This window comes from Penicillium citrinum (genome assembly GCF_028827155.1).
Source record: "Penicillium citrinum strain IBT 23319 chromosome Unknown utg000009l:1.0-4274883.0:1.0-4276374.0, whole genome shotgun sequence".
Lineage (NCBI taxonomy): Eukaryota > Fungi > Ascomycota > Eurotiomycetes > Eurotiales > Aspergillaceae > Penicillium > Penicillium citrinum.
Window position 1 is genome coordinate 3,114,606 of NW_026622694.1, and position 15,517 is coordinate 3,130,122.

The 15,517-nt window shown below is 47.5% G+C and overlaps 4 protein-coding genes across 4 annotated transcripts; 2 read left to right on the top strand and 2 right to left on the bottom strand.

Moving 5' to 3' along the window:
* Positions 1-280: 280 nt before the first annotated feature.
* On the top strand, positions 281-2,568 carry N7469_010642 (uncharacterized protein; the record flags this gene model as incomplete). The annotated part of the gene is made up of 3 exons (XM_056649547.1): positions 281-318; positions 519-883; positions 944-2,568. 3 exons carry the CDS (start codon positions 281-283, stop codon positions 2,566-2,568), a joined length of 2,028 nt encoding a protein of 675 aa, XP_056496678.1.
* A 2,451-nt stretch (positions 2,569-5,019) lies between these two features.
* On the bottom strand, positions 5,020-6,085 carry gldB (putative glycerol dehydrogenase (GldB); the record flags this gene model as incomplete). The annotated part of the gene is made up of 2 exons (XM_056649548.1): positions 5,020-5,589; positions 5,678-6,085. The coding sequence occupies 2 exons, from the start codon at positions 6,083-6,085 to the stop codon at positions 5,020-5,022; spliced, it is 978 nt and encodes a 325-aa protein (XP_056496679.1).
* Positions 6,086-7,412: 1,327 nt separating this feature from the next.
* N7469_010644 (phosphatidyl synthase) lies at positions 7,413-8,867 on the top strand (the record flags this gene model as incomplete). Its single annotated transcript, XM_056649549.1, has 1 exon — positions 7,413-8,867. One exon carries the CDS (start codon positions 7,413-7,415, stop codon positions 8,865-8,867), a length of 1,455 nt encoding a protein of 484 aa, XP_056496680.1.
* A 1,886-nt stretch (positions 8,868-10,753) lies between these two features.
* N7469_010645 (NAD(P)/FAD-dependent oxidoreductase) lies at positions 10,754-12,413 on the bottom strand (the record flags this gene model as incomplete). The annotated part of the gene is made up of 3 exons (XM_056649550.1): positions 10,754-11,629; positions 11,688-12,262; positions 12,401-12,413. The coding sequence occupies 3 exons, from the start codon at positions 12,411-12,413 to the stop codon at positions 10,754-10,756; spliced, it is 1,464 nt and encodes a 487-aa protein (XP_056496681.1).
* Positions 12,414-15,517: the final 3,104 nt, after the last annotated feature.

Here is a 15,517-nt window from a genome sequence, read left to right on the forward strand (position 1 = left end):
TATACCACATTGTGGTGGAGACTAGCGTCGACCGGGCAACCACGTTTGAAAGCAAAACCGTCTCTTTTGATAAGTTAAAAACATCCTCATCACCCCATCGTTAGATAGCGAATCGCTGCTATTGATCCTGTCGCCATTGCGATATTTAGATAGTACTTCTGTCGCATACATAGCCTATATCTGCCAATTCGACATCATCATCACCCACCAAGTCAAGGGTTGCTCGATTCAAATTCCAGCGCCCGTTTTGACACATTCCGCACGCGTCTACATACCAACCATGGACACCGATCACGCCTCGTCGCAGGCGCAGGACAGGTGAGTTGCATTTGCTTCATTTCAAACTACTGTCTCATTTAGACATATCCGTCCTCCACAAGCAAGCAATTGCAGGTGCCCCCTGAGTTAGGGGTTGTTCGTGACATTCGGTGTTTACATGGTGGTTGACGGTTGAAAATTTGGCGCATCATTCCACCGCAGAACTAACCTCAGTCGCTTTCGGGCGCGTCTCTCTACAGTGGTCTCGCCAACTCAACAGAAGATAATTCGTTCAGGTTTACCCCTATCAAAGCCATACGGGCCCTACCCCGTCTGTGGGAGCGCAAACCATCGACACCTTTCAAAGGCGGCATAAAACCTCGGAAGTTGTGGAAGCGCTTCCAAACCTCATTCTCCAATATGCAAACTCTCCAGGACACGTCTGCTATCATCGAAAATGCCCCATTTCACAATGCGATCAGTGTATCTAAAGACTCTGGATATACTCGCGGCACAAAGCGTATGCGTATCGGCCCTGGAGAGACTGAAAATCGTACCGAGGCTCCTCAGACCGGACGTTCATTTTTCGAGACCCAATGGGACTCAGAGGCTGCTCGTAAAAAACGTAAGTCATGATACATCATCGTCTACGTTTGTGTGCGCCAGCTAAGAATCGGTACCCTAGGCAAATTACCCGATACTCCGTTTGATATCTTCGATGAGAAGACGCAATCAGCACCGCTTTTTGCTGGAAGTCAGTTTGATGGACCGACGGAGAATGTTAGCGCACAAAATTCAAGCAAAAACCTGAAGGAAGTAAATATTGATTTCGCGACCACCACATCACCTCTGCCTCCAAGCATGCAACAAACCCGCCGACAGACTCTAGTCTATCAAGATGAAGCCAACGCTGAAGGCTCGGGCTCTTCGGCCTCCGATGCTATTACCCCAGCTGAGCAAGAGTCAGAAGCGTCCACCGAGGAACAGGATGCGGTTGTTGATAGCGTGTCTAACGAAGGGATCGCCGAAGCAGCACCTACACCTACAAAGGCTGTAAAAGCCCTCACACAAGAGCAGAAGGGCAAGCTTGTTCGCTCTGCATTGAGGAGCTCGCTTGATGGAGAGGATGCAGAGTTGCTCAATAACTTCCTATCTAGAGCGAAAGCTAAGCGTGCGGCCAAGGCCCAGGAACCAGAGACTGACGAGACTGGAAAGTCTACGACCCCAGAAGACTCGCCAGATGCTGAATGTGCTACTCCACGAGCACGTCGGGCTCTGGAAGACTTGGACACAAACTCACCATCGCCAGTCAAGGCCCAAGTTTCACCTCTTAAGGGAGAAATAATCGCCGATGATGAAACGCCAGACGTCCTTGCCAAGAAGGATCCTCAAGACAACGTTGACGACGAGCAGGCCCCCGCCAATAACGCCTGCCGACGCAGCACTCGTGTCAAAGCTCCGTCAGCGGAGGCACCTTCAGCGCGTAATAAGATCTCCCTTCGACGAGCCAAGGGAACCGAGTTTGTTTTCTTGCAGCGAACAGAGGCTCAAGAACTGGCCTTGGCCACGAAGCGCAACACTCGTAATAACAGAGGCCAGTCAGTTATGCCCAAGTATGCTCTTGAAACTTTGGCCCTGCAAACCGAGACCCCAGAGACTACCGAGAGTACTCGACCTGGCCGAAAGCCCAGAAAGGGTCCAAGTGGCCGACAAACACGCAAGAATGTCTCTTGGAATGAAGAGCGCCTTGCGGCGTACGAAGATGAAGAACAAGCTCCAGAGCTTCAAGATGACGAAGAGGAGGTTGGCAAGAAGGATGTCAGTGGCACTTCGCGCGCACGATCTGGAGCAAAGAAACCCGAGAAGAAGAAATCACTTTCCAGCAGCCGCAGCAGCCGGAGCCAGCTGCATGAAGAATCTCGGGAAGAGAATGCAGACATTGAAAGCGGTCCGACCACCTCGACTGCTGCTGCAACGCCGCGTTCACGACGAATGCGACGCGTCGGCGAATCAACGATGACCTCGGGCACGCCCGTGAAAACAGGCAGCGGGCGGATAAGCAAGCCTCCCGTTACTTCAACTTCTACAGTTGCAGGGCCATCAACGCCTACTAAGGGTCGCCGGAAGCTGGTGCCCAAATCTCCCAGCTCGTCGATGCTTCCCACCCCGGCCACTAAGACCGCAGAACCATCTTTTACCAGTGGTATTCCTACTCGAGCTGTTTCCAATGAGGGACCAAGGCGAAAGACCACGCTGGAAGCCAGCGCTGGGTGCACACCCATGCCGAAGCGGGTGCGTGCTCGGACTTGATATTTTCATCAACTCCTTGACGTACAGTACTTCTAGCTTGGGAGGTGCTGGCTTTGGGCGTTGGTCATGGTAGATCATACTTTGGCCATCTGCTGTCAAAGCGTATATACCTGCTTGTTCTAAGGGTGAAGGGCGTTTATCTGTATTTCCAAAGATACCAATTGGCATTCCTGTTTTTTCGTTCTTGTTTTCCTCGTGTTGATTCTCACATTTGATCTGACAATGCACAGATTTGAAATCTTACTACTACTAATACTACTACTACTACTACTACTACTACTACTACTACTACTACTACTACTACTACTACTACTACTACTACTACTACTACTACTACTAGTAGTAGTAGTGCTACTACTAGTGCTAGTACGCTGTATAGCATGCATGGTCTTTCCTCTATGATGACTGCCTACAGCCCTGGAGTACGTAGCACTTGACATACAGTAGTATGCTCTGCATGCACGCCATCTGCGAAATGACGTCTGCGTCTCCTTTCAAAACACCTTTTAGAATTCACTCTAATAGTACTTGCTATCTCTAAATATTGATAACAAATTGCAAGGCCGACTGGCACTAAGGAAACCTCAATACTCCTTTCAAGGAGTATTGAATTTGATCAACATTACTACTGTCCATATGCACATCCACTGACAACAGCCTCCTTCCTCTGCGGGGTAAGAATCCACCCCCACGACAATTCTTTTCAGTCGAGACTCTACTATCCCCACGAAATATGTTTTCATGGAACAAAAGGGATTCGGATTTGCATTTCCCCTTTGATTTATCTGGGGAAACTAGAGCGGGACCTCGCCTATGGAAATCTTGGGATCTATCCAAAACCGGAGTGATGCTTCGCTTCCTCGTATGTAGTACAGAGTGATATAGACATGGTTAATCTGCCAAGTACGCCATCCAGCCATCCAAAACAGCCACGGTATCGCCCCGGTTTTGGAGGCGTTGAAATTAACAGCCACCCGAAACATTTCAGCTCGGCATTGTCATCGGGTTGTGTGGTCAAGCCACCCGAAAAACATTTAGGTGTATCTTTGTCTTCCGAGGATGTACTCCAGTACACTACTAGTGTTGATATTGTATCAACACTGAAGCAATATCTCGGAACATGCAGAGTAACTTTCATGGATATAATTGATTGATAGGCAGTAGCTACTGGAAGTTCCACAGGCCTTGTCCAGTGGAAATATGAGTTCAGTCAGAATATACGGAGTAGACGAGAGATTATATCTACATACTTCTATTATGTACTAGGGGCGGGCTAAGCATAATAGTCAATACCAAGTACGCGGACACATGCCAATCCTGACATGCATTCATCAATCAAATTACCGAAGAGATTGTGATTGAGATTTCTTTGAAAGGTTACTACGGAGTACATATGTTACTCTGTACAATTCCCTCATAAAGAGGATCCACTTGAAGCACCCGATACCTCATTGGGATGTTCGGTGTTAAATTGCATGGTTGTAGTTACAAAGACTTCTTATAGTTAGTTACTCTATGTATGTACGTACTCTGAATGCACCAAGTCAACTTCCACACTCCGGCAATACCCGGAGTTTCTTCTCACTCTCACCCTCCTCGATATCTTCCTAAACCTCAACAGGTAAAGAGTGGACACTAAGCCCTGAATCTCCGTGGCGCAGGGGCTCCGAGCCGCACGCACGGTATCAACAATTGTCGAGTCGGAGCACTCTGCTCCTGTCCGCGTCGTCCAAATTGGCCATTCATAATTAGCGGAGTCGTGTAGCCCTTACAAGACAAGTGACTATCTACATACTGTTGATTCTCGCTGTTTTTAATTAATGAATTGTCCCTAAGTATATCTCGCTGGTATAAAGCAGTTAACGAATAAAAAAGTAACATTCCAATAGAGTTCACCTTGAAGGGTTGATGGCTGCTTTGGCGTGGGAAATGGCGTCGGTGGGCGTAGCGGGGTTTGACATGCTGGAGAAGCCTTTTTTTTTGGCTGGTCTTCCGCGTTTGCGGGATAGTTTCCTTTCCGAATTCCTAGTTAGGATCAGATCCCTCCAGGGGTTGAGGATGCGGGATTTTGCATTACGGTTGCATCAAATTAAATTACCCAACTCGTACTCTGTATTGTATGCCAGATTTGCAAATATCTGTTTTGCATCAAGGTTGTGAATTACATAGTTTTAGAAAGTGAGTGTCGAAGTAGATCAGTAGATTGGGCGGGGTTATGAAGTTAGTTCTACAGACTGTACAGCGTAGTGTATACACGCAAAGTATCAGAACTTTGATAGTAGAATAATCTACCTTATAGTAGAATCGAGGAAAAATTTGGAGATATCATGTTCATCTATTCTTTCATTTCTGGTTCATTATACGTTCTCAACCAAGAAACCCTCAAAACTTTTGGGTATCATCCTCTCGCTTTGGTTCTTTGTTGGTGTTATTTTATAATTTCGTAGAGATTCACGCAGACAGGTTCTTGGCGGTCTCCTCGGGCCAGACATCATATCCGAAAGTATCCTTCATGTTGACGAAACGGAAGTGACGACCCTTGGCAACGGCATTGATGGCTTCAAAGTCGGCATCGGAGAGCTCAATGCTCTTGAAGTTGGACTCAATGCGCTTGGGGTTGGAGCTCTTGGGGAGAACGACGTAGCCACGGCGCAGACCCCAGGCAATAAGAACCTGAGCAAGGGTGTTGCCGCCCTTCTCGGCGATCTCGTTCAGAGTCTTGTTCTCGCTGACCCGCTCACCGGTGGTGGGAACCTGGTTCTGCGAGCCCAGAGGAGAGTAGGCCACGGGCATAATGTTCTTGGAGAAGCAGTACTGCACCAGCTCCTCGTTGGGCAGGAAGGGGTGAATCTCGATTTGGTTGGCGTGAGGCATGACCTTGGCGAACTTGGACATCTTCTCAAGGTCGGCAATGGTCCAGTTGGAGACACCAATGGACCTGGCCTTGCGATCCTCATAAATCTTCTCCATAGCGCGCCATGTGGGCTCGGGGTTCTCGGTCAGGTCCTTGAGAATGACGTACTATTTTACGTTAGCGGTGCCAGAAGAAAAAAAAAAGCTTTCGAAAGCTTCCAAGAGCTCCCAAAAGCTATATGATATTGAAGCTTACTTTGCCGTCAGGGCCAATCTTGGGCTCACCCTGGCCATTCTTCTCGGCAGCAATGGGCCAGTGAACGAGGAACATATCAACGTAGTCAAGTCCAAGACGCTTCAGGGAGTCGTCAATGGACCAGAGGACGTCCTCATAACGGTGGAGGTGGTTCCACACCTTGGTGCAGACGAAGATGTCCTCACGCTTCACCGAGGGGTTCTCCTTCAGGAAGTCACGGATACCCTCACCAACCTCACCCTCGTTCAGGTAGTACCAGGCACAGTCCAAGTGACGGTAACCGGTCTTCAGGGCAGTGGTGACAGCAGTATAGGTCTCGCCCTTGGAACCTTCACTAGCGAAGGTACCAAAGCCGACGCCAGGAATCTTGACGCCGTTGCTCAATGTGAAAGTCTTTCCGTTAGACATGATGGGGATGAATCAATTGGTATGAATTAAAGATCCAAGGAAGAAGAAGAAGAAGAAGAAAAAGAAAGAGAAAAGAGGAAGAAGGAAAGAGGAGAAGCGAAATAATAAAGGGTAAGTAGCCATGACGCTGTTTGCAGGCGAAGGTGGGGTGGAGGGGTACTTGCAGGCAAATGGGCAAATGGAGGGGCTGCTCCCTTCTGTTTTGTCCCATCTTCTTCCTTAGCAACCATCCACCGCCAATCGAACACAGAGTGGCTTTCTACATGTCCTCGTGTCGATCAGGACGTTATTCTCTTGTTCATTCCTTCGTTATTTTTTCAACTCAGGCCCCCTGTATATGCATACAGACCACCTTGAACACTAGCCCATCGCCGAGATAATCTCCAAAATTCCACGCGTAATTTTCAAAATCCAAAAAGCGCGCCATGACATCACGTTCACCCCAAAACGGCGTCGAAAGCGTTTGACCCGCTAGATCGTCATCGGCTCCATCGATCTCATGCAGTCCCACGGGCGAACTGTGCTCCTGTCCAATGAGCCGTCCGACACGGGCGAGAGGGACTTCTCATGCTTCATTCTGGCCATTCGGCGTGGCGTACGGTCTTCGTGTCGGCCCACCGAGCCCCGTCGCTCCTCTACATAGCCAATCAGTATCTATCGTTTTTCAGTCGGCCGGCGGAGTCGTGCTGTTCAGGTCCTACCCAGTCCTGAATGTCTAGAGTCTACGGAGGTACATAGATGGGAGTCCGTGTATACGGTACGGGGAGAAACAACAAGGCAGCCACCGTGACGCAGGTACCCTATACGAAGGTACCAGCCCGCGAATGGACTCCAGACCACCACGGACCACCCCCGGCCGCAGCTCATCCCTGCGAGATCCTGTTATCATTCTGTACGGTCCAGTTGTATGACGATAATTCCTAGGAATCATGGTTTCCTGGCAAAGTGGATACTTTTCCCCCTCCCTCGTTACCATGCAGACAATAACATCAATACCAGCGCCGCGCCTTGTTTTCCAAGGGCCATTGACCATTGGAGTCCCGGTATCAGAACCGGTATGGGATAGGGCCTTTTCTGTATATATACGCGGCTGCCTTCACCTATTTGAACTCCCCTCCTTTCAAGTTTCCTCTCTTATCTCATTCTCTTCTACATACTCTCTCTCTTCCTCTCTGTCTATATTTACTTGGATTCATCCTCCCATTGGATCTTAGACTCTTCTTATACATCCACTTCTTGCTCTGCAAGGCCATCGAATCCTCCACTCTCCCGTCTCCACACTCCACCTTCCTACCTACCTATTTCCCCACTCAGTGTGCATATCATCATGCCTCGTTTTGACGATGCTGATTTCGCGGTTGTGTCTGCACCAGGCACTCCTCGTACTGAGGGCCCAAATCCCTTCGCGGCTGCCCGTCCTGGTCTTTCAAGAGGCAACAGTTCTCTGGCCATTCCCGGCGGAGATGGAAACACTGTCGAGATTCCTGCTTCCCGCAGCTCAATCAGTGATGCCGCTGCATTGATGCATAACCTGAGTCTGTCTCCTTCTATGAAGGAGCGTCGCGGTTCCCGTAACTCATTTGGAACCTCGCTGCCAATTCCTCGCTCTCCTCGTCATTCCCGTATTGGAACGAGACGAGCCGAGGTCTCTCAAGACATCTTGGCCTCGCAGGTCCAGGACATGTCCAAGGAGAAAGTTGCCGCTGCTAAGAATATGGCTTTTGCTTTTGATATTGACGGTGTGCTGGCGCACGGAAACGAGCCTATCGAGGAGGCGAAACTAGCTTTGAAAATGCTCAATGGTGACAATGAGCTGGGTATCAAAATTCCCTATATCCTGCTCACCAACGGTGGTGGTAAAACTGAGGTTGCACGTTGTGAGCAGCTCGCTGGGCTCTTGGAAAGTCCTATCTCTACCGACCAGTTCATTCAATCCCATACTCCCATGCAGGCCTTGGCTGAGTATTATGATACAGTTCTCGTGTGTGGTGGTGAAGACTTCAAAGTTCGCGAGGTTGCTGAGACCTACGGCTTCAAGAACGTCGTTCACCCTAAGGATATCCTAGCATGGGACCCTACTGTTTCTCCGTGGGGTATCTTTTCTGAAAAAGACCGCGAGAACGCCAAGCCGCGTGACTTCTCTAAGATGAAGTTTGACGCCATCCTGGTATTTGCGGACTCGCGTGATTATGCTACTGATTTCCAGATTATCATGGATCTGCTTCTCTCAGAGAATGGCAAGCTTCTCACCCGTGCCAAGGATCCCGTTGCCAGTCGTATTCCTATCTACTTCTCGCAGGGTGACTTGGTGTTCCCTACCAATCACAAGGGGCCTCCCCGTCTAACCCAGGGTTCCTTCCGTATTGCTATCGAGGCCCAGTATAAGGCTCTGACTGGTGTTGATCTGGAGCGTGTTGTTTACGGCAAACCTGAACGTGCCACTTACACTTATGCCGATGAGGTGTTGAAGAACTGGATGGAACAAATCCACAATGAGAACACGCTGCCGCAGCATGTCTACATGGTTGGAGACAACCCCCAATCTGACATTATTGGAGGTAACATGTACGGCTGGAATACTTGCCTAGTCCGCACCGGTGTTTTCCAGGGCAAAGAGGGCGAGAATGACGCTCACAACCCTGCCAACTTCGGTGTCTTTGACAATGTCCTTGAGGCTGTCAAGGCCGCTGTTCGTAAAGAACTTGGCCAAGATTTCAAGCTGAAGTGGAATCCCAAGATCAACCCTGTCCTTCACGGCGACGGTTCCTCTGCCGTTGAGTAATTCAGCCAACACTACCTCTGAAAATGCGAAATAACTAAACGACAATGCCGTTACGATATTACGGGCCTCGAGTCTTTTCACGCTGAGCGACATTTGACATTCATACCCATGGCGTGATTTGCGAGGCTAGCACGGGTTCTCCGGCGTTCTTGCTTTGAAGTTTTTCCTAGACATATTCATTTCTTAACTGTTGTCCCTCACATTCCCGGCCGAATTTTGGGGCCAATGCTTCCTGGGATTTACTTTGTATATCCATGGTTGCTATTTTATGTTGCTACATATTCTGATATACCTCTCGCCGAACTAAATTCTTATTCCAAATCCTATCATGACATCTTCTCGCTCTGGCTCAACTTATGTCCATGCAAACTCGGAATCGCTACTACTAAGCAGTACTAAGGCGACGTCCGGCCGTTCCAGTGTTCAAAGTGATATTCAAGTTGTTACTCGTGGGCCTTTGACTACTGAGAATTTATGTTTTCAAGTTACTTAAATTACGTTCCAACGCTGTCCACTCTGGTTATCATTCCTGAGTATCGTCTGGTGCAAAATGTTAGTGACAAACTGCACGCAAACTGAGGCCCATAGATAGGAATAGACACAATCAACCCAAGCCAATCAAAAATTGGAATGATTATCTGAAATAGAGTATGGTCATAAAAGCCCTACAACACTCAGATTCGCATCCCTGGCCTACCTAATTGCCCTCGTGGACCCCTGTATCTACTAGGACGTCCCGAGGCTTTGGCCCTAATCAGAAGAAATATGCAAGATTTAGGTAAAACACCAAATATGTTATGGTCTAGAGCAAACGAGAAAGCAAGCCGTAGAATTATATGCAGTTACCCTGTACCAAAACAGCAAATATACGAAAGCCGGGAAATATTGGCAAGCATTATGGACCAGAATCGGTCACAGATACTCCAACTTAATTTGAGACAATTGGACGTGGAGACCTGGTATTATGTTATCAACCGGGGTTTCAAGCCCATGGCTTGGACTGAGGCTTTCAAGACAGTCATTTCCCACCAAGCACCTTTACGAGCTTTGTTTGCATCAGAGACACGGAATCGGGGAACAGCCGGGAAATAGCAGCGCAGTGGGAGAGAATCGGGTACTTGCACAAAGTTTTACCGGGGGAATGGGTCAACTATTCTCGAAATACACGATCACTTCCCTAGGAGCAGAATAGGTTCATCCAGAAGGAGATCTGTGGTTCGTCGTGGGAGGCTGCAGGAACAGGGGCTGAGGTTCGGATTGCTGGGGTTGGTGGCTGGTTCGTGTCAAAACAACGAGAGTATGAGCTGGGATAGAATTGAAAATTACACGCTTGAGCTTATATTTTGCGTTAGTAGTATTAATTCTGGAAAGTTTTCAATTTTATTCTTGTAATGGTAGTTTTGCTGCGATTGGGTGAAGCCGCTAGTACTATACACAGGTGTAATCTAGCAGCATGGAGTAATGACAGTGGGTATACATTCAAGGACGAAATTTCCATCTCAATTTTTCCCCCTTTGAGGAGCGCCAGAGGTGGCTATAATTGAGATACTGAGGCTCTCTTACGCATTACTAGCCTTAGGAGTAAGTTGTTTATCAACACCAGTATGATTTCGCCGACACTATGTCCTCAAAAAAGCGGACCTCTCTATTCATTTACTTGGAATGCTTGGGTTGTTTCTTCAAGTTTAGGACAAAAATACCAAGAATAAATCCGCTTGCTTTCCTGCGACTCCACTACTAGCACCAGTACTTAGTTCTTAATGAACTCATGGTTTCGGCAGAAGAGTGAGATACATGTATACCAGCAGCCTTTCACTGGAACCCATCAATTCACTGTAAATTTATCTTGCGAATTGTGTATGAAGCTATTCGCACTAGTACTAATACTAGAGTGAGAATAGAGACTTAAAAGAGTCAAGAGATGAGTCCACCGTCAGTGTTTTCATTCTCTCCTCTTGGAGTAAGTAAATTCTCGGCAGACCAGGTATATTCTCTTCTCCCAAAGCCATCCGCGCAACTCCTTCACCACACAGCCACGCCTTATCCATCCCATGTCCGTTATAACCAGCTGCAATCCATTCTCCATTGCCATCACGTTCAGATATAGAAGGCGGAATCCTACCAACGATTGGACATCCATCGGAGGTAAAGGCCATGATACCAGACCAGACTTGTTGCACTGAGTGCGGCTCCACATTAGCGAATATAGTTGGGAGTACATTCGAAAGCTTCTGCTTCGTTATCTCTCCAACGCTTGAGTCGTCGCTAGTCAGAAGCTCGGATAATTTCTGGCATTCACCTCCAATCCAGAAGTCTCCCGTCCGAGCATTTTGCTGCATATAGTGATATTGCGTATCCCAGGTCTCGTTCTCTGGGTGAAAGGTAAACTTATCAACTTTGGCCCATGATAGACGATCACCAAGCAGTGGAAAATCAGGGCCGGGCCTCTGTACAGACATGGTACCACGGAGCGGAAATAGTCCCCCAACTAGGTTGGGTAGCAGATGGCCTGCAAAACCGTTGGTGCAATGAATAACCTTCTTGGATCGAATTATACCACGAGATGTGGTGAGTGAATACGGTAGCGAGCCTGTTGGAGTATATTGAATAGTTTGAACAGGCGTGTTTGTCTGGAGACTGAAACGTCCTTCGAATTGCTGTAGGAGATCATCAAATATTGCGGTAATCAGACGATAGGGCCACAGAGCGGCGGCCCCATGTTGCTCTATCAAGCCCAAGATATCGTCCTGGAATCCAAATTCCTAGATCTCCGTGTTATAAACAGGCATCGACAGAAACGAAAGGAATTAAGGCATATACCTTGATTCGTTCCTGATCTTCGACAGCCTTGAACTTCAAAATACTATCCGGATAAGCTTTCTCGAACGCCTCTGCACTGGTTTTAAAGGCTTCCCAAGTATCTTGTCTGGATGTAGCACAACCGGAAATGACATTTCGAAGTTCGGTGGCTTCGTGGTCGAGCACTCCCAGGTTCGCTGTGAGCTCCCTAAGTCTAGCAGCGTTGGCTTCACTGAATTTAGCCACTTCAAGACTAATTTCCGGGCCATATTTTTCCATGTTTTCTATGAAAGATTCGAGAGCGTTGGAGCTGATATGCCCACCATTGCGCCCGGTTGCACCGCTGCACGTTTGTCGAGCCTCAAGAACCGTTATACGTAGTCCCATAGCATCTGGGTGGTGCAGTAAGGCATGCGCAGCACCGCAACCTGTCACACCAGATCCGATTATGACGATGTCAGTTTCTCCCGCAAGATCTGACTGGATATTGGCGATCGAGGGGTGAGGCGGCTGTTGCCATGATGATATTGTTGGGTTTGGCTTGGGTAAACCTGAGGCCAAGGAGAGACATTCCCTGAGTTGAGTGGTTATATCTTCTATTATTGGGTTAAATTCGCATAAGCACCCTGTTCTGATATCCCTAATCGTTGATCACAGAAAATACCAAGACCATCGGAGTAATCTTGAGCTTCAATGCTACCGAGATGAGGGGTTGATGTACAGCATCGACTTACCAGAAGTGTCCATGACTGAAGCTGAGTGATATTTAGATCAGCGCGATCTGATTTTCAACATGAAAGCCCAGAATAAGGGATAGCGAGGCTTAAATACAAATAGCTGGAGGTCAGACCCAAGTAGATAAGATTAGTCTCCGAGTTAAGTTCAAGTTCTTGACAAATTGAGCACATTAACTGACCGGCCTTGGAGAGCCAAGAGAGAAAACCTAACACTTGATCTGCCGTTACAGAAATGCTTTACTCGGATCTCCAATAGAAAAGTGAGAAATATGCCGGACTCTTTCTCGCGATCATTACTTGTAGAGATAGCTTATAATCTACTCCAAGGATTGACCTATAATTCAAATGCCTGTTGCAAAACGTTTTCATTCTTCATAAAGTCTACCAATAATAATTCAAGAAACACGCCGGTTCCCCCTCGATGACTCTCAGCCCCATACATTGGAGTTAGCCTCCACGGTTGCATTTCCAGTTTATGTTCTAGCCTGCCAGAATTGAGCGGGTCAACCTACCTTTTCCAGTAAGGTCTTGAAGGCTATGGCCTCCAACATTGACCACGATTATACTATGTACATTGCGATTTCCTGGACGTTGAGCCTTATCTCTTCTGTTAGTTGATTCCTCATTAACACTGACTTACTACTATTTCCCAATAGTATTGGGAAATAGGCTCATAGCTCACGTATGTTGGAACGGATTGTGAATCCGTTCCAGTATATTTTGCAGCATACATGCGGTGAAAGAGCCAGGCCAGCTATCTCCACCATCGGAGTGAAATAATATTGGAAGATTCAGTGAAAAGTAGGGCTGCCCACACAACCTCTCTCATTCGCCTACTAGGCTATAGTATCGCCTTCAGACAATCTTACGCTGGTAGAGCTGGTATGGGCCGAACTATGATCATAGCAGCTTGCCAGTACTCAGTTTTCATATTTGGCTGACCAATTGGTGACGAATTGCTCAACCAAAGACGTCCGAGTAGTGCTAGTATACTTTTGATATACTAGTAGGTCTTTGGGAAATTTCAAGTACTAGAGTTGCACACCACGGAACTTGACTGCCTTCCAACCCGCGAGCTGTGAATGTTCGAGTCCGAGTGTCTACTAATATGTTACTGCCTAACCCAACCCATACCTATGAGTATAGCCATCATCAGATAGAGCAAACCTTTGAGGTTTGGAAATCTTGGGAGTTGGAGATGCACATCACCAATCGGGGATCTTGAAGATATGAGGAATTAACGATGCGGCAGTATGAAAATATGTTAGATTCTGAGGTTTCCGAAAGATGAATTAACTTAGTACTTAGTGTTGAGTTGACACCATTGTACTCGACTACTAACTAAGAAATACCGAGTACAAATACAGTGGTGAGTATGAATGGTAGGTGTCCTACTAATTTCGTGACGATCAAGCTTCAAAATTTATTAGATTTTATTAGAAACCATATGGAATGATGTATAAATGAATAACCGGCAGATCATACTTTTCCTCATCTAAAAGCAAACCTTGTCAGATGCATTATTCCTACTCATACTAATGCAAGATCGCATATGCACCTTATTTCTCGCTGGTTAGTGGTGACTACGTACCATAGCGAATTTAGAAAGTATTACTTATACCTCTGTATTTGGTACTACCCTAGTACTAGGGTAGTCGCAAATTCAATTATCTACATTCTGTTTAGGACAACCGGCTACACTAAGTTATGTTCGCCCTAATTTTAAAACATTCTGCCCTCATTGAACCCATATTACATAGTTACACTGCTGATCGTCGGAAAATCCGACTTGTTGGAGCGCGAAGCGAGGATCAAGGATTAGACTGGAGGCAGTCCGGTATTTGAATATACCCTAGTGTAAATGACATGATCTTGCCTTGATCGTACTTCGTTGCTTCACTCTGTAGACTATCCTCGCCTTAAAGAGGGAAGAGGCTCTCGGTTGGGTGCTTGGACTCCACCAAACTGCCGATAAGACGCATGTCGGGATCGTCTTCGCACGCGTCACGCGCACAGCCGGTTGATTCTCCGATCACGTACTGCACTCCCCATTCTTGAGAATACTCGAGTTCAACCGGGGGTGAGGGGTCCTCAGGGGTGGCAGGCCAAGGCTCTCAGCGTCGCGCCGGTATCTATAGAGAGAAAACTATTGTCTTGTCAACAATGTTGATGATCAAGATCGCCCTGTACTCCATAGTTCTCCACGGAGAGACAGTAGAGCAAGGAGACGCAGATCGTATTGATCCACCCTGCCTACAGGTTTACATTTACTCCGTACAGTATGGGTCATTAGCCCCTCCAAGCGGGCTATTCTTGGCAAGATTGGACTGCCGAAAGTCGGCGGGCGATGTGTCCTTTGTAGATTTGATATTGTTGGGATACGATGTGCTGGCGTGCGGGTTGGGATTTTGCAAAGCCAGCAAGCAATGTCGCGTAACGTCATCTAGCATATTGATCAACTCGCTGACCGGGGTGAGCTCTTGTACCTCCAAATTGGTACCAATGGTATCCCCGATGACCCCGATAGCCCCGGAACTAAGCCTTTGCCAATGTTGTTGCATCGGTTGCACAGTGGACCGAAGATGCGGTGCTAGTCAGCATTGCGAGAGACCTGAGTTATGTACATATGTCTGCGTAGTAAATACGTCGACCCGAGCCAGGATACTGTAACAACATCCCATCTGTCTCCCATCAGTCATATGAAGTTACATACTAGATTGTTTCTCGGTAGTAGGACCAGCTCGTTCCTAAGCTGACACCCAAGACTGAAGGAATGCAGGGTCAGGCTAGGCAGGGGCGGGTGTATTCAGACCATTGACTTAGCTTTAGCAATTGACTTATCGGGATGAAGGGATCCATCAAAGTTAATGTCCATGTTTACTCAATAGTGTCTGCGGTGGTGTGTACAGTACTATGTACATATTCATGGTTTCTGCTTATTTGAATGGTCAAAACATTGTCGGAGGGTTTCCCTACTGGTCTTTTGTATAGAGCAGATCAGGTGATATCCATTTGGTAATGGCAATTCTTCAACCCCACATGATCTCCAATTCCAGCCAATCAAAGTGCTGGATGGGGCTAGGTTTTACCTAACAAGAACTCAAACGTGGCCGA